Here is a 23,069-nt window from a genome sequence, read left to right on the forward strand (position 1 = left end):
TGACAGCCTGAGACTGCTGGGAAGGCCAGCTTCCACCAGAGCTCAGAAACATTTCCACAAGTGCTAATATCACTCTGTCTAGTGCAGCCCTGTCAGCAAGAAGGGGGAATTGTGCTAGCATGTATGAGGCACATTTTTTGGCACAAGGGACCTGATTGCTAAGCAACAGTAGTCCTGCTGCCCACCCCCCCCCCCCCCACTCCGTTTTTCTGTTTCCAAGCTTCCAGTTAGCAGACAGGAGGGACTGGGGCTGCCAGGCCCAGCCCAGCCTTGGCCCCAATTCCCTACAACAAGGGGCCTATTCAGGAGACCTGAGCATAGTTCATTGTCTCTCTGGCGCGTGTCTATGTGTGTAGGGGTGGGAGACAAGGGGAGGGGCTATGTGTGAACCAGGGAGACATCATCCTCCAACCATGCTGGCTGGGGTGTTGACTCAATCCAGACATGAGGACAGGCGCCGCGCCCTGCCCAGCAGACCTTACAGCTTTACATCAATGCAACTGAGTCACACGGTAAGGTTGTGCCCCATGCCATCCCTCCATCCCTGCTCACACACCCTCCTCCTTGGGATGCTAGGCTGATAGAAGAGCCTCCTCTGGCAGCTCTGGTACAGTGATTGCATCCTAGCAGGGGCTGTGGAGCTAGCAATCTCTCCAGAGACTGCCTTTCATTTTCTTCTCTTGTGGTCCCTACTCTGGGCTGATGATGCAGTTTGCCCTTGGCTATTCTGAGCAAAGCATTAAATCGCCTCCTACTTAGCACACCAAAGCTGTTTCTTCCCAATGAAGGCCTGTGTTTTTAGGCTACCCTGTGAGTTTGGGCAGGTGCATTTTGAGGTAGGTCTGTGTCTGAGTAAGGTGATCTGTTCAGAGGCTGGCCTTGAAGCGTAGCTTCTGGGATACTGAGACAAGAGGAAAGGCTGGACACACCTTGGAATTCTTTCTAAAATGGGCCCTGGCTTTCTGACTGGAGGGAGTATCCGCTCAAGAGGAACTACATCCCCAGAGAAGAACCACACATGCCTATGGCCACTCCTCTACTTCTGCTTTGGTTTTCCCAAGCCTACTGTCCTTGGCTCTCATCTCTGAGCACAGATGGAGTATGTGTATTAGGACACACACCGTGAGCTATGTTTCTCCTGGGAAAGTATGGCCCGCCTCTGGTGGGATGGAGAGATGAGGGAAGGCGAGATCATAAAAGCCTAGGAGCTATGGAGTGAAGGCTTACCCTGATGCCGAGGCCGCAAAGATTATGGGGCACTTTAAAGACTGGACCACCATGCTCCCAACTGCATCTTAGAAAGATTGCTCTGGCTTGGTAACAAGGAGAATAATGGCCAGGTCAGTGACCTAAGTAAGCCCTTCCTGTGGTTTGGGCTTGCCCTGCCCCTTACCAGCTGCAGCTAGAGGGCACTAGGGGAGGGATTTGGAGTGATGATCTGAGTTATCCAAGTTCACAGGGTAGGCTGTGGACTTAGTTATGAACTGTTCGGTGCTTGTCAATTACCTTATTTCATCGCTCTTCATGGTCAAGAGCTTCTGGTACACACTCGAGTTACTCTGCTCTCTGCTTTCTTACCACCCTGTCTTTGCTTCCTCAGCATCCTTTGCCTGGACCACACAATACCTAATAGAAACACACCAGCTTCAGTCCTACTCACCCAGGAGGACACTGCCTTAGAGACTGCCCCCTCCCCGCCCCCTAGAAGCCTTCATTGATCTTGTTGGTGAGAAATCATCTCTTAATTTTTTTGAATATTGTTGGTGCTTTAGTCAAACTCTCTGTGGTCATTTGACATGTGCTATGACTTGTCTTTGGGACAAGATTTAGGATTTGAGGAATTCCAGTTCATGCTGATCTATCCTGAATTCCTTATAGTGTCTCCTCTGGTGTCTTACGCACTTAGGCCAAATACTTTGGGGGGAATGAATGGTGTGTGTGTGTGTGTGTGTGTGTGTGTGTGTTCTCTTTTTTCCGAGAGGAAAAGGGATGAAAGTGCCTAGAGTGGGATGTTGACAGACCTCAGGGGGTGCCCTTTTGATGCTCATGGGGGGCATGAATAGGGCACCATTGATGAACAACATGGGCTTTGGAGTGGAGCAAGTCTGGATTCCAGTTTTCCTTTGCTGTTGCGGTCATGTGAGAGTGACGTCAGTAGGGTCAGGGGCTCCAGGAGAGCAGAAAAAGCTTGGATAGGATTCTCCGAGGTAAATAGAGACTCACAGTTAGCCTCAGGGGCAGGACTGAGATTAGAAACTAGAACTTGGTGAGGGCTGGGCCTTCTTTTGGCAGCCATGGTGTAGGTAGGGATGCTGGATTTCCAACAACTATTTCTTCAGAGTCCAACACTGGATGACCAAGGCCCAATGGAGTTTCGGTGCACAGAAGAGGATCTTGGACCTGGGATACTCAGAACAGAGTTGGGAGACCAGCGACAACCCAGTAGGTCACACTGGGCCATTAGGGAGGGACAGGATGGGGTGAGCAAAGGATGATCTTTCTCTACCCCTTCTGCTCTTCTTGGGTCAATGTGAGGATGAGGGGCATCTCGTTCTTACCCCCTACTTGCTCTGTTCCCCACTTCAGGACCAAGTGGGAGCTGGGCTTCAGGGATCAGAACCTGCCTCTACCCCTTTGAGCCCATGAGGCAGGGCCAGGCTCCTGTTAGAACGTACTGGTCCCTCAAGGTTGTGTAAAGCTTGCTAGCAGAAACAGGAAACCCAGGCAACTCTCTGTTCTTGTCATAGCCTCTGAGTCCCAGCGCTGGTTCTGTCTGCAACGTGGCTGTGCGGTACTGGGAGCCCTGGGGCTGCTGGCTGGAGCAGGTGTCGGCTCATGGCTCCTAGGTCAGTGCTGGGCCCTTTTGTCTGGAGAGGGGAGGACAGGATCTGGGGGAAGCTAGGAGACTAACGCGGGTGCTGAACAGGCACTATATAGAGATGAACAAGCCCCACCCTCATCTGTGCTGTGTGAACAGCAAGACAGGGAAGGGCTTACCCCAAACAGGAGGGATTTAGGGGTCAGAGGGAACAGCTTGGTCCTACAGTCCTGTCACTGTGTGGATGATCCATGGTTTTAGTCAGTTTTTTTCCCCCTAGAAATTGTTCCTAGTGAGACAGAGACAAACAGACAAACAGAAACACAGGATAGTCCGACACAGTCCTGTGCCCCCTTACAGATTGATTGGGGGTCTATCTATAGGCAATGTGACTGATAGGGACTCTCTAGGAGGCAGGCCTACCCCGACTGCAGTACTGGCTGGCTAGGCACCTTGAACCCCTCTGGGGGTTTTCCTCCCCATCCCCAACATTTCTGTGACTCTCTGTGCTTCCCTGAAGTACTGTATCTATGGCCGGCTGCCTCTCCACCTGTCTCCGGGACCTTGCAGGAGGAGGAGATGACTCTGAACTGTCCAGGAATCAGCAGTGAGGAAGAGCTTCTCCCATCTCTTCCCAAAACAGGTGGGCCACCCTGTCAAATATACAGGAAAGAGCCCTTTACCCAGCTCAGGACCCTTTATAGCTTCTGAACCAAAATGAAGGACTAGCAGCTTGTTACCACCCATCTGTCTCTTCTACCCGGATAAGGGTGGTGACAAGGTCCATCTGGCATCATTAATCTTGGATTCAGGATTTGTATGCATCCCTGAGGGGTGTCCTGACCTTTAGCTGGGGTGTGACTAGGGGGTCAGGCCAGTAGAAGAGATGGAAGCTTGTCATTTAGGGTAGTGTGAGTTAGTAGTGTAGGGGAAAGGGAGCTAGTATAGGGTGCTAGTATGTGAACAATAGGGACATCTGGACATCTGGGGACATCATTCCATATTGTCCTTTGGCTGTCCCCACTATCCCTTCTCTTGGGTAAGAGCTGGGGGTCACACAGTATAATGCTGCCCAAAGACTGAGGGGTTAGAAAAAGTTCGAGAAGTTAGTTAGATCAAGGCTGGGTTTTCTTATTTTTGCTAGATGCATGGCCTTCAGTGCATGATTTCTTTGAGCTTCCATTTCTTTCAATATACAATGGAAATGGAATAAAAGTATTTGCTGCATGAGGTTGTAATAAAGTGTGCAAATATATAAAAGAAGCTTAGCTCTGAACCTCTGTGTTAGTCGGCTGGCCTGCCAGAACACAGCGTTACAGGTGGGGGAGGGGCACACGTTTATTTTCTCACAGTCTGGATGCTAGAGGTCCAGTTACAAAGAGGCTCTCTTCCTGGCTCCCCACAGTATCCTCCCACTGTCTTCTGTTTGCTGGGAGGTGGGGGAAGGAAAGAAAGAATGAGCCGCCATCTTCTATGAGGATGCTGACCCTACTGGACCAGCACCCCATGAGCTCATGTCATCTTTTTAATTTTTTTTTTTTTTGAGTTAAGTATCTAATGTCTCCAAGCTGGCCTCTAACCAAAGAGGGCTTGAGCATGGCCTCCTCCTGCCTTCACCTCCAGAGTGTAGGGATTACAGGCAGGTTCCACCCCCTTCACCCCCCGCCCCCAGTTTATACAGCACTAGACCTCAAACCCAGGGCTATGTGCATGCTAGGCAAGCCCTATATCAAGCAAACTGTAGAACAAGTCCTTTGTTTAATCTTAATCACCTTCTTCAAGGTTCTATCTCCAAACATGCTTACATCGAGGAATTCGAGTTTCAATCTAGGAGAGAGAGAGAGAGAGAGAGAGAGAGAGAGAGAGAGAGAGAGAGAGAGAGAATGTGTATGTGAAAAATTCCATCGGTAACAACATAGACAAAAAAAGCAGTTGATAAATATTAACTATCACCGTCACAATATTTAAATTCAGGAGACTTGGTTTATGTCCTGGATCCATCCCTTGTTGACCCTATGATCTTGGGCAAATTGAATTCACCTTTGTGCCTTGGTACTCCCTCTGCTGAGGGTGGTAACTAACTGCCTTCTCATAGTGTTGGGCAATTGTGATAAAGAGTGTGACAGAATACTCCTATTTATATAGTTCACATGTGTGTGCACATGCCACTGAAGGAATGTGGCGGTCAGAGGACAATTTGTTGGTTCTCTTTCTATCATGTGGGTTCTGGGGATTCAGCCCAGGTTGTCAAGCTTGATGACAAGTGCCTTTACCTGCTGAGTAATCTCACTGGCCTCAGAGCACCTTCTAAAGCACGCAGTCAAAACACGGAACTGAAAACACCTATAAAATGTGTTATACTGTGTTTTGTGCTGACCAGACACCCAGGGGAGAGGGGAAACTGAGCCGGCGTGATCCGTGTGCCCAGCTCCTCTTGTCTCACCCCGCCCTGGCAGCAGGAAAGTTTTCACACTGTGGTTTCAGTATCTTTCAGAATAAATGGCGAGGATCTCCTGCTTGAAGTGCAAGTAAAGGCTCGGCCAAACTGGCTCCTGGTGTGCCATGAGGGCTGGACCCCCGCCCTGGGCATGCACATTTGCCAGAGTCTCGGGCACCTCAGGTAGCAGCCAGACTTGCAGGGCTGGATGGCTTGGTGGGGGGACTGGAGTGGGGAGTGGGGATCGCAGAGGTCACCATCCTGGTCCTGCTCATTCACAGTGCTGGCACAGCTCGTGCACAGTGTAGTTCTGACCACGTGACCTCATTCACGCTACAGTTTGAAAGTGGCTCCCCCGTTTTCTCTTCCTCTGCCAAGGCTCACTCAGCACAAGGCAGTGAATCTGTCTGACATCAAGCTCGCCAGATACCAGGAGTTTGCTCAGCTGTCTGCTAGACTGGGAGGCCTCCTAGAGGAGGCGTGGCGGCCCAGGTAGGGCTCTGTGGGTTAGGTGAATGGTACCATGGGATGAGGACCAGGTACCCTGCCTATGAGTTTTTGGGGGGTTATTTTGTGTTCAAACCATAATTCACTTTTACAGGTAGAGAGACTGAGGCTCAGTGAGGTTAAACAGTCTGATCCAGGGCAATGTGACCAATAAACAGCCAACACACATTTGGGGGCTAGACTCATGCCTCCAAGTCAAGGGACCCGTGTGGCTGAGCTTTGCTTGGATAATTCTGGTATCTCAGGAGAAAACCCAATAGTGTCCAAAAGAAAGGGACTCAAAATGGACCCAAACTCTCACCATACTCTAGACAGCACAAGCTGAGAGGTTGTTGCCCAGCCTGGGGTCCTTCAAACTGCCCGAAGCCACGGGGTTAGATGCAGGCAGAGGCCTCATCCCTGCTCTGAAGCCATCTTGGCCTACTCATCTGAACCATTCTTCCAAGCTCCAGATCCATTCTCAGGAATGCATTACAGATAGAGTGACCCCAGCTGTCCCTTTCCCTCGGTGAGATTCCCAGGTCCTCCAGGAGGGTAGAAGGGCTACAGGGTTAGGAAAATAGAAACCAAGTAGACCAGGGATTGGGCTGCTGAAAGGAAGAGATGGGAAGGGAGAGACAAGAATGTTGGGTCTAAAGGGAGTTGAGGCTATGCTAAGGGGGAAGAGGGGACACAAGAACTAGATAGAGCAGGGCTCTGCAGGCCCTAGCTAAAGGGCCTGGGACAGAGAAGAGGCTGGGCCTGGAAGAAGCTTGGGTGTAAGGCCCTATTCACTCATTCATGCCGTGGCCATTCATTTACCCGCTGAGCACCTGTTTACTCAGAGCATGTGGAAACAGCTGGGCATTCTCATCTGTCAATTCTCTGTTGTAAATATGGACCTTATCCAAACAGATCTTCCAGGACTGTGAAGGCTTTCTGTTTCCCTCTGGTTGCTGGGGCAGAATGGGCAGGCTGCTGTTATAGGAGGGGCCTGGGTGTTTGTGAGGGGTGGGAAGAAAATGGTAAAAAATGGTAGCATCTTAAGGTTGGGACTACAGCATGACCTTTAGAACTATGGAGACAGGCTGGGCATGGCAGTGCATACCTGTAATCCTAGTACTCGGGAAGCTGTTGCAAGAAGGTCATGTACACAGTCGTCCTTGGCTGTAGAGTGAATTTGGGTCTAGCCTGGGTCACATGACACACTATCTCAAGAAAACCAAACAAAACTGTGGAGAACCCCCTGACCACTCTCCACACCCTTGGTTGTACGTGGCCTTTGGGTGGCACCGCCTAGCTTCTTAGGGACACTCCTGTCTTGCAGCTCTCACTGTCCTTCTGGCCGAATTGTTTCTCTCAAATGTTCTGGTGAGTCATATCCTGTGTCCAGGAACTTGGCAGTGGGAGGAAGGGAGTCTTCCAGTTCTCCTGAGTGTGGAAGAGCTGTATGAAGGGGCCTGCTCAGGTTTCTATGTGTGTGCCTGTGAGCTGGGTTGGAGTGTCCTTGGCTATCTACCTGCCTATCTTTTTGCTGGGCTCCTTGCAGATACGACCTGCCCAGATAGAAGAGTCCTTTTAAGTCTCTGTCATGTGTCCCACCAGCCACTGTGCTGGGCTAATGGTTTCTCTACTTCACTACTGCCACCCTGCCCTTCCTTCTGAAGGGCCCTGTAGGTGGAATTACTACTGGCTGTAAATATACATGCTCTCCCAGCAGCTTCAAGAGACTGTGGGTAGTGAACTAGAGTCAAATGATAAACAGCTTACATTGTTCCTTCACCCACCATCCCGTGCCTGCCTGTCTATCTATTAGTCCCTCTTCATACCCATCACACTGGACACGTTGACTTGTACAGTGGAGTGGGCAGTAGAGCTCCATAGACCCCACAGACCTGGTCCCCGTGCAGGTGCACGGGCTGAGGTCATCAATACACTCAGCTTCCTGTCCCCTACTTAGAATCAGGAATGACAAGTGAGAGCTGTCGGCACAGGCCCTCTGCACCCAGCTCTGTCTCTTTCTAGCCTACCCTTTTCTGTTGGCAGAGTGTGGGGCAAGGCCTCTGGCTTCTCGAATAGTTGGCGGTCAGGCTGTGGCTTCTGGGCGCTGGCCGTGGCAAGTGAGTGTGATGCTTGGCTCCCGGCACACGTGCGGGGGCTCTGTGCTGGCACCCCACTGGGTAGTGACTGCTGCCCACTGCATGTACAGGTAAGTCTTGGGAGTGGATGGGAGGTGAGTCACAGTCACCTTTTCTGTTTGTCTCTTGGTATGTCCTGAATAAAATGTCCGTGTCCAGCTGTCTGTCTCCAAGGAAGCAAGGGGGATGTCCTTGTTTGGTGCCAAGTTCAGTTCTGCATGAAGAACAGTAATAACACAAATACTGGTTCTTTATATTCTCCTTTCTCTGTGTGTGTATGCAACTTCCCTTGCATATGCACGTGTGTGTGTGTGTGTGTGTGTGTGTGTGTGTGTGTGTGTGTGTGTGTGCATGTTTGTATGTGGGCATGGAGGCCTGAGGTTGACATTGGGTGATGTCAGGTATTTTCTTCAAATGCTCTCCTACTCTCGATATTGAGGTAGCATCTCTCATCTCTCACTGAACCCAGAACTTGCACATTTGGCTAGTCTGGCTAGCTGCCATGCTCTGGGGATTTGTCTCCATCTTCTGTGCTGGGATTTCCAGCAGGATGCCATGCTCACTCAGCTTTTAAATGGGTTCTGGGGATTTGAACTCAGGTCCTCATGCTTCCAAAGCAAACACCTTTCTTACTGAACCATCTCCCCAGTTCCCTTCCATTTTGCATCCATAGCATTCTGTGCTTCTTGATGTTTCTTAGCGCGGCCATTAAATCATTGTCTGTGTGCGGACATGTTGAACGTCCTTCTCCCCTTTAGACTGGAAGCTGTCCCTGGGCAGAGACGATCAGTCTTATCTACCACTGAATCCCTTTCTAGTTTTCTTTGTCGCCACATCTTCAGGGCTACGGTAGTCTCTTGAATGATAGGCACTCAATATCGGTTCTGTGGAGGTGGAGGTAGATGGATGATGAGTGAGTGAGATTTTGGCAGTAGGTAGGGCAGACAAGCTGATCTCCACTTTACAGTGAGGAAACGGGCTAGTGGAGGGATGAGTGATCCTCAGAATTTCACGTAAGTGGAGAGAGAGGACTGAGGGAAGTCTTGGTGTCGTAAATGGTCTTTCACACTTGCTACAAAATTTGGATGGAAATTGTACAGGAGAAAGTGGTGGATGCAGATGAATAGTATCTCTCTCTCTCTCTCTCTCTCTCTCTCTCTCTCTCTCTCTCTCTCTCTCTGTGTACTCATGGGTGCGTATGTGCATGGACATGTGGAGGCTACAGATCAATGTCAAGTGATTTCCTCACTTGCTTTCTACCTTATACACTTTAAGATTTATTTTAATTTTAATTATGTGTCTGTGTCTGGGTATGGGTATGGGTATGTGGGTAAGCCAGCAAGCTCCAAGGATCTTCCTGTCTCTGCCTGTTAGATTATAGACATATTGCATGATGCCTGGCTTTTTATGTGAGTGTTGAGGATCTGAACTCAGATCCTCATGCTTGCCTAGAGAAAGCACTTTGCTGACTGAACTATCTTCCAGCCCAGTGTCTTGCCAGCTGCTGGGGATAATATTAAGAGGCATGGTTTTGGGGTCCCTGGAGCTCACAGGTTTATGACAGTGCCCACTAAAGGTTTCCCTCAAGAGTTCCCTCTACCCACCACCTTACTTATGTTAATCTTCCTGCCTCTTCCTCCTTGGGCTCAGTAGGTTTCTGTGTGCAGTTTCAGACTGTCCCGCCTGTCCAGCTGGCGGGTTCATGCAGGGTTGGTCAGCCACAGTGCTGTCCGACAACACCAGGGAACTATGGTGGAGAAGATCATTCCCCACCCTTTGTACAGCGCCCAGAACCATGACTATGATGTCGCCCTCCTGCAGCTCCGGACTCCACTCAACTTCTCAGGTGAGACTCTGGCTTTGGGATGAGCAGGCTGGGTGCAGTGGTGACCAAGGAACAGAGACCTGCGGGAGGAGGGGTGAGCTGATTCCCGAGGCTTCCTGTAGTGTTGTTAGGGTTAGGGTTAGGGTTAGGCAAATATTAAGCCCTTCAGTTCATGTGGCATCACAGGGTGTGTGCATTCTTCTGAGACTAAATTGCACTAACACTTACAAGGCTCTTTGGAGATCAAAGATTGAAGACCTTTAATACTGGGGCTGTATAGATAGGATTTACTTTCAGGTCCCAAGCAGAACTTCTCTTGAGCCTTCTCCACCAATAGCTGGCTTCACTCTTGTTCCCAGGCTGGACCCAGGTTCAGGCACTTTGTGATACATTATAGGGAAAGCGATTTCTTATTTATTGAAATCTTTTTTTCCTCTCAACCCTCCTAACAGCCATGATGAAGGAAGTATATACAGACAAGAACCCTGAAGTTTAAAGAAGGGCAAAATAGGTCCCAAGCAGATGTTTTGATTCCAGGACCAGGGTTCCTCCTGCTGCGGTACCTGCCTGGACTGAAGCTGTCCCACCAACTACCTCCTTGCATGCTCACACACACCTTCTCAAAAAGCACATGAATCCTTAGAAACATACATGCATGCATGCACTACTGTTCCATGTGCACACACTCATGTATTCATAGATCTGTAATTTGAAAACAAAACAGTACTAAAATTCTAGGTTGCTAGAGTCTTCTGTAGAAGTTGCAGAGCCTGGGCCTGCTTCTTCTGGTTGGATGGGAGATTGACAGCACTATGAGGGGTGTGGACCAGCACCAACTGGAGGCCTTCTCCTTGATACAGTTAGAGGGAAGTGTGTCTATGTTGTGGAATGTCAGTGTACTACTTAAATACGTATTTGGTTCCACTCATAGAATATGTCACACACGTCTGGAAATACAGTCCCAAGAAGGACCAGACATTCTGGAGAAAAGGATAAATGGGTCTCGTTAGAATTTGGCATCCAGTGCCAGAAGAATTTCCATTCTCCCGCTAGCCCCCAGGTTGGGCAGGGCAGCAAATGTACTGCCCACTTCTAGGGGCACCATATCTTCACCCCCAAGGTGGGACATTGCTCAACCTATTTATTAGTAATCTTGGTGGTAGAGGCCAGGTCCCAGGGCTGTTGAAAAGGGGATGAGAAGGGTCTTCATTCAGGCTCTTCAGGAGAGAAGCCCAGCCTGAGCCAGGACCAGAACTATGTGCCTCTCCACAGACACTGTGGGCGCTGTGTGCTTGCCAGCCAAGGAGCAACACTTTCCAAGAGGGTCTCAGTGCTGGGTGTCTGGCTGGGGCCACACCGACCCCAGCCACAGTGAGTGAGCTCCCAGGGCCCTGAGTATAAAATGGGGAGGGAGAGGTGTTCTCTAAACTGTCCCCCTTCCCCTTCCTCTGGTCACCTGACAAGGGCACTCTTTTCCTCCCTTGGTGACTCATGGGTATTCAGTCTCTTCCTGCCTGAGTATTCCTATGGAGAGCAACCGCTGAACATTTCCCCTCAACCCAGGCCCTTTCACTCCCCTGCTCTTGGTCCCAGGAGCACCATGACCTCAGCATTTGGTATACTGTGTCTGTCTCTTCCTCTCCTCGTTCCCAGCTGGGCATCTGGCAGACTCTTGTCCTCTGACCCAGGTCCGTAGCTCTGCCCAAACTTCCTTCTTTGAGTCTGTGTCCTCAGGACCTCTTCTCTATCTTGATGCCCTGCCTTCTTGGCCCGCTTTGGTACCCTGCAGCTTTTCTCTGTGTCTCCTACAGCCCACAGCTCAGACACGCTGCAGGACACAGTGGTACCCCTGCTCAGCACCCACCTCTGCAACAGCTCATGCATGTACAGCGGGGCACTCACACACCGCATGCTGTGTGCCGGCTACCTGGACGGAAGGGCAGATGCGTGTCAGGTGTGGCTGGTAGTGGCGGGAGGAGCCGGGACCCGCCAGGGGTGGAAGGTGGGAGCAGGGGACTTGCATCGGCTTGGTCCCCTGCTTAGTGCACATGGGCTGGGGAAGCCAGACTCCCTAGGGAGTTTATACTAAGGGTTTGTGGAAGGTGAGGCCAGCAGGTATGACACCAGGAAGCAAGAGCCTCCCTCTCCACCAGGAGAGTCCATTCCCCATGGTAGACCGCTGCTGCTCCACCAGACGGGTTTTGATTGTTGTTTCTTTGTGTCTTCATATCTGGATTCCTCAGGGGGACAGCGGGGGACCCCTAGTGTGTCCCAGTGGTGACATGTGGCACCTCGTAGGGGTGGTCAGCTGGGGTCGTGGCTGTGCAGAGCCCAATCACCCAGGCGTCTATGCCAAGGTAGCAGAGTTCCTGGACTGGATCCACGACACCGTGCGGGTGAGTGTGGGGCAGATGAGCAGCCCATTTCTGAAGGACTTGCCCCAGGACATTGAGGGTTGAAAATGGGACTAGAGAATGTTTGCCAGACTGGGAGAAGAAAGAAAGGACACTTAGGACGGGAACCCCCTGGGTTTCTAGAAACTTAAGTACTAGCTGGGAAAGGGTAGACTGAGTGTAACCTAGATCTGCCTTTTGGGGGTGACCTTTGGCAAGTTCCTACCCTTAGTAAGCCCACACTTTTTGGTCATAACCATCCTCGCTGTGTCTTATACTCTTTGGTGGTCATTAAAAGAGGGAGAACTTAGCCGGGCGGTGGTGGCGTGGCTGGCTTGGGGTGAGTAAGCACAGTGTGGTCTATCATCTATTCCAGCATCGTTCACGCTGGCCTCGAAAGCAGTTACTAGTTAGTGGCTGTGTTCACACTCTCCAGAGAGAATTCAGCATTGGACAGCTAAATTCTTGCATGACCCTTGGGTGAATCTGTTTAGAGAGAGGACTGAGTGGGACAGTTCATGTCAAAGCATAGTGTCTGGCTGGGCAGATGGCAATGTTGGCAAAGTGCTTGTCATGTGAGTGTAAGGAGTCCACATCTCCAGAACTCATGTAAACTCCTGTGTGTGTGTGTGTGTGTGTGTGTGTGTGTGTGTGTGTGTGTGTGTGAGAGAGAGAGAGAGAGAGAGAGAGAGAGAGAGAGAGAGAGAGAGAGAGAGAGAGAGGAGGATGCAGAATGTATCTGTCTCCTACAGCAAGAGAGGCAGAACCTGATGTAGTCAGCAGCTAACATTAGACTGTGTGGATGGTGAAGACTGACACCCGAGGTGGTCCTCTGACTTCCAGATATGCACTCACCCCCCAGCCCCCCCCCACCCAAAAGATTTAAAAAGCAGGTATTTATGTTAAGTAGTCTCTCACAAGCCGTGGTAGTGGACAGCATCTTTCCCCAAGGCTGAGTGACGAGCCCTCGGCACACTCTACAGCAGCAATTCTCAACTGGTGGGTTGCAACCCCTTTGGGGTCCCATATCAGATATCTTGCATTTCGGATATTTACATTATGATTCACAACAGTAGCAAAATTACAGAAGTAGCAACAAAAATAATTTTATGGTTGGGGGTCACCACAACACGAGGAACCGTATTAAAGGGTCTCAGCATTAAGAAGGTTGAGAACCACTGCTCTAGAGCTTAGGGGATAGGCATCCACATTCAAATCAAATTTTAAAAACCTAGAGCAGCAGATATGTGTAGGTTCATTTGGTAGACAGAAGTCTACCTTCCGAATGTGATGTGCTAATGTGAAGTCTCTTGAGGGAGGCTGGGGATGTAGCTCAGCTGGGAGAAGGCTTGACTGGCATTCAAGAGGTCCTGGGTTTGAGCCCCAGCATTTCATAAACCGGGCATTGTGGTGCACATGTATAATCTGAACACTTAGGAGATGGAGACAGGAAGATTAGAAGCTTAATGTCATCTTCGGCTAGAGTTCAAGACCAGTCTGGGGTACATGAGCTCTTGTCTCAAGGTAAAAATGTCACCTGGCTGGCATGAGATAGAGCCATGTGGACTCCTTGCTCTAGATGTTCTTGTTTTCCTCAACCTTATTACACAGAAGCCTTTGTCTCTTGGCTCCCTGGCAGGTCCGCTAGCTACAGGAGAAGCAGCTGCAGCCTTGGATGCAGAACTGTGGATCTCCCATGGATCAACCCAGTCTGAGGCCCAGCAGCTGGGTCACTGGACCTCTCTCCAAAGGCTCTGATTTCTAGTTCCTCTTTCTCATTGGAGAGCCTCCATAGCAGGAAAGAGGTTGGAGCTGGATTGGGAATGATGAGGAGAGGAAGGGGTAAGAGAAGCCACAGAAGAGGCTTCTGGAAGCATCTGGGAGACTTCTTCTGCCCTCCCTGGACTCCATGTGCATCTATTGGGAGGATGCTGGAGATGCTCCAACCCTGCTTTCTCCTGGAGCCTCTGGAGGGCTAAGTCCAACTCTAGAGAATACCCTATCTCCAGGGTTCCTGGGCAGATGAGGTCAAGGTTGGACTAGGTCAGGTAAAGACATGGAAGTCAGGATCCTCCCCCTTACCCCACTGGTCCTGTTCTGAGCTAACTCTAGTAGCCCTGCATGAGGCAGGAGTCTATAACGCAAGAAAGATGGAGCTGGGCTAGGATGCCATTTTTCAAATGACAGTTCTGGGAATTGATTGAAAGAGATTTGTTATTAAGTGAAAATTGTAATAATCTTGGTCAAGTCCCCCTCCCCTCTTTGTGTTTGGCTACTTTTGTCACTGCTGTGACAGAACACATGACCAGAGGAGTTTATTTGGCTCCGAGACAAAAGATGCAGTCTACTGTGCTGAGGAGTATGAGGCAGCTGGTCCTTCAGTGTCTGGAAGCAGGGAGAGATGACGTTGTGTTTTGTCTTGGACCTCAGCCCGTGGCGAAGTGCCACTCACGTTCAGGGCAGGTCTCAGTTACTCCTGTCTGGAAGCTTCCTCCCTCACCGGCATGTTTAGCGCTGTGTCTCCCAGGCAGTTCCCAATCGGGCACACTTGGCAGTGAAGACTAGCCATCACACTGTCACACACATTACTGAAGAGAAATACAACTTTCCTTCTATATGTGCTTCTTGAAAGTTACATACTGACTCCAACTCATCAACTCCAGAATTTGGCAGGTCCCTAGTTATTAAATTATTTAAGTTAGTTAAACCTGTAGGTCACCATCTGCAGCAAAAAAAGGACCAACTGTCCAGGTGCTCTAAGACTTTGAGTACCACTGAAGTCAGTGCTTCTAGGGAAGGCTGGACTCCCCATAGGGTTCAGCTTTCCCCCCTTAGCTCTTTTTAGGGGGTAGCTGAACCTTTTAGCTTGGGGAGATTTCTTCCCAGGGAAGCCTCTCCCCTACTCTCTGGTCTCTAGCAATTAAAATGCAATGGCTATCCTGTTTCCAAAAACCTCAATGAATTTTTTATGGTGCTTACCCAAGGAAATGCAATTAGCATGGAGCAATAACAAGAACTTTGTGAGTCTATCAGCATGTTTGTTGAGGGTTTAGCCAAGTGATTATTCTTCCTGGAGGGCCTGTCTTCGTTTCTTATGCAGTGCCCTGAAAACACTAAACTTCAATTTACTCTTGGCTTCATTACCTGTAGAAAAACGCTGCTGAGAGTCAACTTTCACACTGGCAATGCGAAGAGACCTCTGGTGGGTGGCAAAGTGCATCCAGTCTAAGCCCAGCATTTCCCACCTGGCTCCTCCCCTAAGGAGCCAGTGAGGGGGCAGCAGGTCCCCCTGGAAAGGGAGGAGTTAAAAGCAAATCCACAAGCTATGATCATTTTCATATTTCCTATGACAGCCACAAACATTTGGTTAAAGGGAAAGGCTTATCATTATTATTATAGCCCCCATGGCCTTCCAATTATCAATGACGTGTGAACGGTACTTGGCAGTTTAGAAAGCCTACTGATGTGTGGGATCTCACAGCATCCACGTGGTAAAGATATTATTTTATCCACCTGATTCTGCAGAGAAGCAGGCTAGCTCAGATTTTGTGGCTCCTGTAAGACTGCCTAGTTCCTAAGCACTAGAGAAGTAGGATGTGAAATTTGGATCCTTTTACTGTTGTGGCCGCATCGTAAGACCCCTGAGCAAGACCACCTGAGAGCCGAAATCCGATGCAAAACACAAAGGGATTTATTGATAACAAGCAAGCCCAGGCTTGGTCCCTGTCTAACATTCAACACAGTGGGTGGAGGAGGACGGTCCTGAGCTCTCAGGGTGAGGGGTTTTAAAGGGAAAAACCGCAAGCAGGGTGGTACAAGCCTTGGCATCACATGATTGGGGGAGGGTGTGTAACCTTTGAATTTACTGGTTGGGGGTTACAGTTATCATTTTTGGGCAGGCCTAGACACACACCTACAGATACCAGAAGAGGACATTGATTGGATCCCTTGGAGCTGGAGTTACAGGTATTTCTGAGACACCTGATGTTGGTAAATGCTTGGCATGCAACCATGAGGACCCTAGTTTAATCTCTACCACCCACACTCAAAGCTGAGTGAGGAGGCTCATGCTGTGCTGGGAGGTAGAGACTGGCTTCCTGGGGCTAGCTGATAAACCAGCCTGGCCTAACCAGTGGGCTCCAAGTGCAGGGAGAGACCTTGTTTAAAAAACAAGCTGAAGAAAGATTGAGGAGAATATCTGAGGTCAGCCTCTGGTCTCCACAGACACGTGAAAAGCTTCTGCCAGAGACCTTTGGAGTCCCCGAGTTCAAGGTCTGGTTTAAACCTTATAAAATGGCCATCTTGCACAGAAAACCTGAGGAACACGCTTTGGACAGAATTTGCTGATAGCGAGACCCTGTTTATCGACAGAAACTGGTGACTTTTGCCAGGCTGCGGGTCCCATCTGTGGATTGAGAAGCTTCCACCTCCCTTTGTTAGCATCGGCTAGTCCAGTTCTTGGGAAAGAAAGAGAAGTGAGCAGCCCGGGCCAGCTCTGTTCTCTTGGGCCCCCCTTTGCTAGACAGGGTGGAGGTGGCTGAAAGGAAGGAAGGTTCAAGTCCAGGGATGGAGTAATGAGGCCCATCTGGGAGCCCAGCTGTGCCGAGCTCCATAGGGAATTCAGAGGGAGAGAAGCCAACTCCCTGTTTGGAGCGTTTTGACTTATTTGCAGTAAATTATTAGTGACGAGCCGGGCACGAGGCTGAATGGGGAGGATGTAATTGCTAAGGGAACACCAAGGGCTTATTGTTGAATAAATCAGGAAACCTGTGCCCTCCTCCCCAGGGACTAGCATCCTGCCTGGGCAGAACTTTGGAGCCTCCGGAGACTTCTCAAGATAGTGGGTCCTGGCCACCTTGATAAGGAGGAGTTCTCCAATCTACTCCTTCCTGTTTGTGAGACCTCAGGGATGCCATGCAGAGCATCTCTCTCCTGTGGTGCTCTCTTTGGCTCTTGCTTTTTTAGAGTGGTTGCTGGGAACAGTGGAGGAGTTCCACTCTTCCCTAGGGATGCTTGTGGGCCCTTCCCTGTCTTTTCTCTTTGGAAGTGCTGGGCTTGTCTGAAATGGAACAAATGTGGAAATAAAACACTGGTGCAGCAGAGTTGCCAGAAGGCAGGACCCCCACCCCGCCACCCATCCTTCGGTTATTTCCCTCCCCTCTGCCCTCTGCTGCCATGTGCTTATGACCTCCTCATTATTTCATGGCTTCCCATCTTCTTCCTCCAGTGTCTCAACAGCCCAGGGCTGCTGCTCTGTCAGACACAGCAAACAGCGCTGACTGGGCCCCACTCTCAGGTCTCTGCTCCCTTTTGTGTGGCCCAGGGTTCAGTGTGGTTAGTGGCTCTTGTAACTGGGTCTTAAATCTTCCCATCATCTGGCAGCTCCTGAGGAAGCAGAGAGGGGATAGCTTCCCAACCCTGGGGGCTGAGGATGGGTTTTCCCACATACTCCAAGGCTGGGAAAGGGGGAGGAGGTTCAGACAGGTATTGGCTTGGGATGCACCCCATCAGAGAATCGTTTTGGTGGGAAGACCTGTGGGTTTTTGGTGCTGGAGTGTACTAAGCTAGAGGACCACAGGAATGGTGAGGGGTAAGGGGAGCGGGGGAGCGGGGAGAAAGAAAGGGGAAGGGAGAGAAAGTTCCCTTATTAGTGTGCCTCCTCCAGAACAGGGTAGGGCTCCAGTATGGCAGAAGCATCACCCTGGGCTTGCCTTCTGAACTCCGTCCCTTTCAGGGAGCGGCTGCACATGCCACTAGGAAACAATATTCCTGCCAGAGTTAGATCTGGGCTTCTAACCACACGGGAATGTGCTGACTGGAACTAATGACCTGGACTCCCTAGATTTTGGTCTCCCCTTGCCAATGTAACGATCTGAACAAAGTGGTCTTCATAGAATTGCCCTTGTCACAGTCACTCAGACCTCTTTTGCTTCTTTAGCTATTTGCCCTACAATTTCCTCTGGATCACCTTTAAACTGAGTCCATTCCTCAGGCAGATCCAAAGATATCAGCTTGCTTATGGCGTGACAGACCTCAGACCTTAACTCTGTGGAACCAGAAGGAACCAGGCAAAGGACTGTACATCTTTTTTCCCCCAACCATTTCCCAACCTCTTCTGATCATGCGCCCCAATGCTAAGTATGCGAGGATAAGTGAGACCTTTGACCTGACTCTTAATGCAGGCACTCCCCAGATAACTCCATGATACCCCAAGGACTTTAGGACCTTCTAAGACAGATGAATGAGCTTTCTGCACAAAGACCACAAATGCTTTCCTTCTTCCCATTTCTGTTAGTCCGGCCATGAGGAGGAGGAGGAGGAGGAGGAGGAGGAGGAGGAGGAGGAAGGGACCTGTACCCCCCTAGGAACCTGACGGACCTCTTCTGTCTTCTAGAGATAATCAGGGGGCAGGAAGAAGGATGCTAGACTGCTGGGGCCCACAGGGATTTTTGTGGGGTTTGTTTTCCTCAGCACTGTCTGCAGAGTGAGGACATGAATAAAAGAACGAGCAAAGATTTACTGTTCTCACAGCTTGGCCATGAGTCTTGTATTTGTACAGCAGGGCTGGAGAGGAGGGGTGGGCGCAGGTGAGAGGGTGCTGGCCGCAGGTGAGAGTCGGGCTCTGCATAGTGTGTCTGTGGAAACTTGGAGGTGGTGCTGGGGGAGAGTTATAAGGGGTGTATTTAGGTCAGCTTCCCAGCTGCACCACCCAGTCTGCCTGCAAGTGAGATGGGACCGTGAGAGGGATGTGGGGCCAGTGGAAACATCAGCAAGCCACTGGCGTCTGGCTCTCTGTAATTAAGCCAGTAGAAGACAGTGGACCGGCAATGTGTTGCCAATGGAGACCCCAAACGAAACTGTGCTGGGCTGGGAATGTCACTCAAAGTCCTCGTCACTGACATGTTTAGGAATGACTTCTTTTGTTGTAGTCTTTGTTTGTTTGTTTGTTTGTTTGTTTGTTTGTGAGACAGGGTTTTGCTAAGTAGCCCAGGTTACCCTCAAATTGAAGATCCTCCTGCCTCAGTCTCCCACGTGCTGGGATTATAGTTGTGAGTAACCACATCCAGCCAGGCATGACTCTTATCTTGGTCTGGCCTGGGAATGGGAACTATAATCTTTTAGCTGACTGTGCTGTTCCATATAGTTCAATGTCAGCTCATGTGTGATCAAGGATAAATCCATGTTCTGGTGACATCTCACTTCTTACGCTATCAGAAATTGGGCTTCATTTTTGTTCAAATGCAATCCTGACAGGTCAAAACTGGCTCTGCAAGATGATTTCATCCGTGGTGTGTGTGTGGTGAAGAACTTGATGGGACTAAAGAAAGAGGGGAAAGGGCTTGAAAGACGGCTCGTGGTTACGAGCGCTTCCAGAGGACCTGGGTTCAATTCCCAGCACCCACATGGAAGCTAACAACTGTCTGTAACTTCAGTTCCAGGGGATCTAGCACTCTCTTCTGGCCTCCTTGGGTACTGCACACACATACATGCAGGCAAAACAACCATACACATTAAATTTAAAAAAGAAAAAAGAAGAAGAAAGCAAGAAGAGCAGAAGTTTGAGGAGGGAGGTGGCTGAGGTAAAACCACACAGGATTTCTTCCCTGCAATAGAGGTGTGCGTGTTTGGGGCCCCTCCTCACACTGACTTCAGCTGGGATTACAGGACTATGACATCAAACTCAGTGTCTCAAGATGCATAACATTTTAGGATGGAGGTGCACAGACCACATGCTTAAACAACTGAAGGTAATATGTCAAGTTAGCATGGTTTTGGGTTAAAAAATATTTTATCTCCTTACCAGAGTAAATGCACCCTTATGAGGATACGGAAAGGCAGGTTCAATTTTCAAGTTCTTGAATCCTTGGCTTTCTGCCATGCAGATGGTCCATAGGGAATGCTGACTGGTGGCACCCTCTCTCCCCAGCCCTGCTCTAACCTTTCCTACAAAGAGCCTCTGTGTAACTGTGTGATGCCCCTTGCTGCTTAGGTTCCTTACTTCTTCCTTGGGAAAGATCCCTGTGCAGCTTTGGTAAACAGATGACTCAGGACCATTTGAATCCTAAAGTCTAGGCTGAGAACTTGGGTTCTGGGTAGCCATACGATGGTAACCCTGGGACCCGATACCTTAGAGAGGGTATACAGCCAATGTATAGGACTAGGACAAAAGTGGGGCAAGTGTGGCTCTTCTGGTTCAAACTTTAAGGAGGCATTATTTTTGGGGTCACCCAGCAACTCGGCCCTGCAGGTCAGAGACCCCTGTGCAGTGAACTGCCTGAGGTAGGCTTACTCCTTTTTGTTCCACAGAGGGGCTGGTAGCGGCTCCTGCCCAAAGAACAAGACAGAATGGCCACAGCAGACCTTGCCTGTGGCTCCCAGCCCCCTAGCATACCATAAAGCATCCCTGATTCCAGGGAGCTGCATTTCCACAGGAGCTTCAGCCTCTTAACAGTCCCTGGATTCATTTTCAGTGGAAAAATACCCAGAGTGATTCATTAGGATCTCCACTCACATGGTCGCCCAGAATTCAAATGAGATAAACACGGAGGAAAACTCTAGTGTACAAATAGATTGCACTCCAGAACTCTCACAGAGCAGACTTCAATAAATACTCTGGTGAGTGAAAGCTAATTAGGAAAGACAGACATGTAGGGTCAAGGAAGGGGGTTGGGGTGTGAAGCCACATGCATTTTGAAGAAGTCTGGGTTAGGCCAAGTCACCAAAGGGGACACTCATGAAAGCAGAGAAAATATGAGAGCCACCAGGGTCAGGTGGGATGTGGAGTCTGTCACTCACGCGCTAGTTGCTCCATGGGTGTCGGGGGTAGGGGCTGCTGGGTGAGGAGGAGAGATGGGTGCTGGTATAGGAGTCCGAAAGCTTGTGTTCCAGCACGGACTCCACTGCTTATTAACCAGCCCAGCCAAGTCCTTAGACTTTGCTACTGTGGTTCTTAGTTCTCCTTTATACAGTAGGACTAAAAGCACATGCCTTGCCTAACTTAGAGAGCAGGTGGGAAAACAAGCCCATTTGGGGTTATTATAACAGCATAGCTGAGATTTATAAGTAAAGCTTATAAATAATAAAAGTAATTCCTTTGGCTCATGGTCACATCACTGGGAAGTCTAAAACCAAGGCACAAATTCTTCTTTTTCTCCCCTCTCTCCTAAAGACAGGGTCTCATGTAGCCTAAGATGGTCTCAAACTTGTCATCTATGTAGTCAAGGGTGATCTGGAATTCCTAACCCTCTTATCTCATCTTTTGAGTGCTGGGATTACAGGTGTACTCTGCCATGCCTGGCTTATGTGATACTGAGATTCAATCCTGAAGTCTCCTGAGGAGGCATTTCTAGGGGACAGTTCTGGCGAGACTGTCCTTGCCGTGCCAGTCTGTGGCAGAAGCTTGGGGGGCCATAGAATGTGACAGACTGAGATGGACCATACATTCACAACTCCTTTTCTGGTAGGCATTAATCCATTTGTGAGGCAGGAATCTTCTGGACTGAACACCTTCTTAACATTGTTCATTGAAGATTAAGTTTGGCACACATACTTTTTGGGGGGCGGGGGAGGGGATATTCAAACTATACAAAGAGCAAAGTCAAGGTAACCAGAAAGGTTTAGAAGTAAAGTAAAGCTGGCCAAATGTAAAATATGGTTGTGTCTAGCCTCTATTAGAAACACTGCCAGTTGCCTTGTCTATCTTGGAAAACTCCATTTATTGAAGGTGTATATCCTGAGCGCCACACCCTACCTAAGTCTTGAGGACCAGAAGTAATAAAGTAGCTCTGGTTTAGGGAGGGCAGAGGGAGAGAGATGAAATGAACAAAGTATGACAACATTTATATAAGAAAGTATCAGAGACGTTGGACGGCGGTGGCGCACGCCTTTAATCCCAGCACTCGGGAGACAGAGTCAGACAGATCTCTGTGAGTTCGAGGCCAGCCTGGGCTACAGAGCGAGATCCAGGACAGGCACCAAAACTACACAGAGAAACCCTGTCTGGAAAAAAAAAAAAAGAGTATCATAGTAAAATCTGTTACTTTGTATGCTAACTTAAAAATTAACTAAAACAAATTGCCCAGTTATCAGACAACAGAGAGTCGCACATTTGTCCAAGTCCCGAGAAAAAGAGACTGAGTGCCCAGCCCTACACAGAACATCCGTACCAACCCCCTCCCCAGGCCCGAGGAGCATTGTGGAAGAGGAGGCAGACTGGCGTAAAAGCTGTAGGGTAGGGAGAAATGCTCTCAAATGCTGGCTCCTGGGCATGACATGGCTATCACAGTCATTCACAGCAGCAGAAGGTGAAGCCAGCCAAAACGTCAGCATAGAGGGGGTGGATAATCTTCAGGGTCCAGCCCTTGCTGAGGAGCTATGAGCACTGGCTAGCAGAGTCGGGGGAATCACTCTTTTCTGAGAATATGACAACTGGTACGGATAGCCCCATACACACGGGCAGCATGAACTGAATTTAGTGGGTTATTTTAAAACAGATACAAAGTTGGGAGGTATCCTGAGGAGGTTATGAAGGGAGTTGGGAGGAGGATGGAAATAGCAGCCTGGCCTTCAGAGGGCTGGCCACCGAGCGGAAGCAGACACCATGGTCACATTGCTTACTTGCTGGAAGAGCACGGCCATGGCTATTTTCAGACGTCACCAGAACTATTTGCAATCATTTACAGAGAAATGCTTGTTGACAAGAAAGACCCGACACAGTGAATGTGGAAATTGCCCACTTATTATCATCATGCAATACTTCAAGAAAGTCGACAGAGGTAAACAGTGTTTCAATCTTGACCTCAGAAGTGTGTTTCCACACTGGCATGTCTGCACAGAATGACAAGCCCGAGACAGATTGCTATCTCTAATCCATGACTTGGCTAGCCTAGGTGGGGCTGTTGTTAATAGAGGAGACTAAAAGCCCCCTCCTGTATTGTGGTTCCTCCCAAAATGTGTCTCTGTATACATATGT

General features: G+C 49.5%; 1 protein-coding gene across 2 annotated transcripts; it reads left to right on the forward strand.

Moving 5' to 3' along the window:
* Positions 1-375: 375 nt before the first annotated feature.
* Tmprss5 (transmembrane serine protease 5) lies at positions 376-15,055 on the forward strand. 2 transcript variants are annotated; one of them, XM_052759899.1, is made up of 14 exons: positions 378-512; positions 1,601-1,726; positions 2,340-2,442; positions 2,748-2,846; positions 3,339-3,461; positions 5,303-5,438; positions 5,634-5,747; positions 7,069-7,112; positions 7,788-7,950; positions 9,547-9,725; positions 10,977-11,075; positions 11,516-11,658; positions 11,948-12,100; positions 13,737-15,055. In XM_052759899.1, exons 3-14 carry the CDS (start codon positions 2,367-2,369, stop codon positions 13,743-13,745), a joined length of 1,338 nt encoding a protein of 445 aa, XP_052615859.1. In that variant the 5' UTR covers positions 378-512; positions 1,601-1,726; positions 2,340-2,366; the 3' UTR covers positions 13,746-15,055. The 2 variants fall into 2 exon arrangements, with proteins under 2 accessions (XP_052615868.1, XP_052615859.1); XM_052759908.1 differs by lacking the exon at positions 10,977-11,075 and having other exon boundaries at positions 376-512.
* Positions 15,056-23,069: the final 8,014 nt, after the last annotated feature.

This window comes from Peromyscus californicus, unplaced genomic scaffold (assembly GCF_007827085.1).
Source record: "Peromyscus californicus insignis strain IS unplaced genomic scaffold, ASM782708v3 Scaffold_11__1_contigs__length_118956290, whole genome shotgun sequence".
NCBI lineage: Eukaryota > Metazoa > Chordata > Mammalia > Rodentia > Cricetidae > Peromyscus > Peromyscus californicus.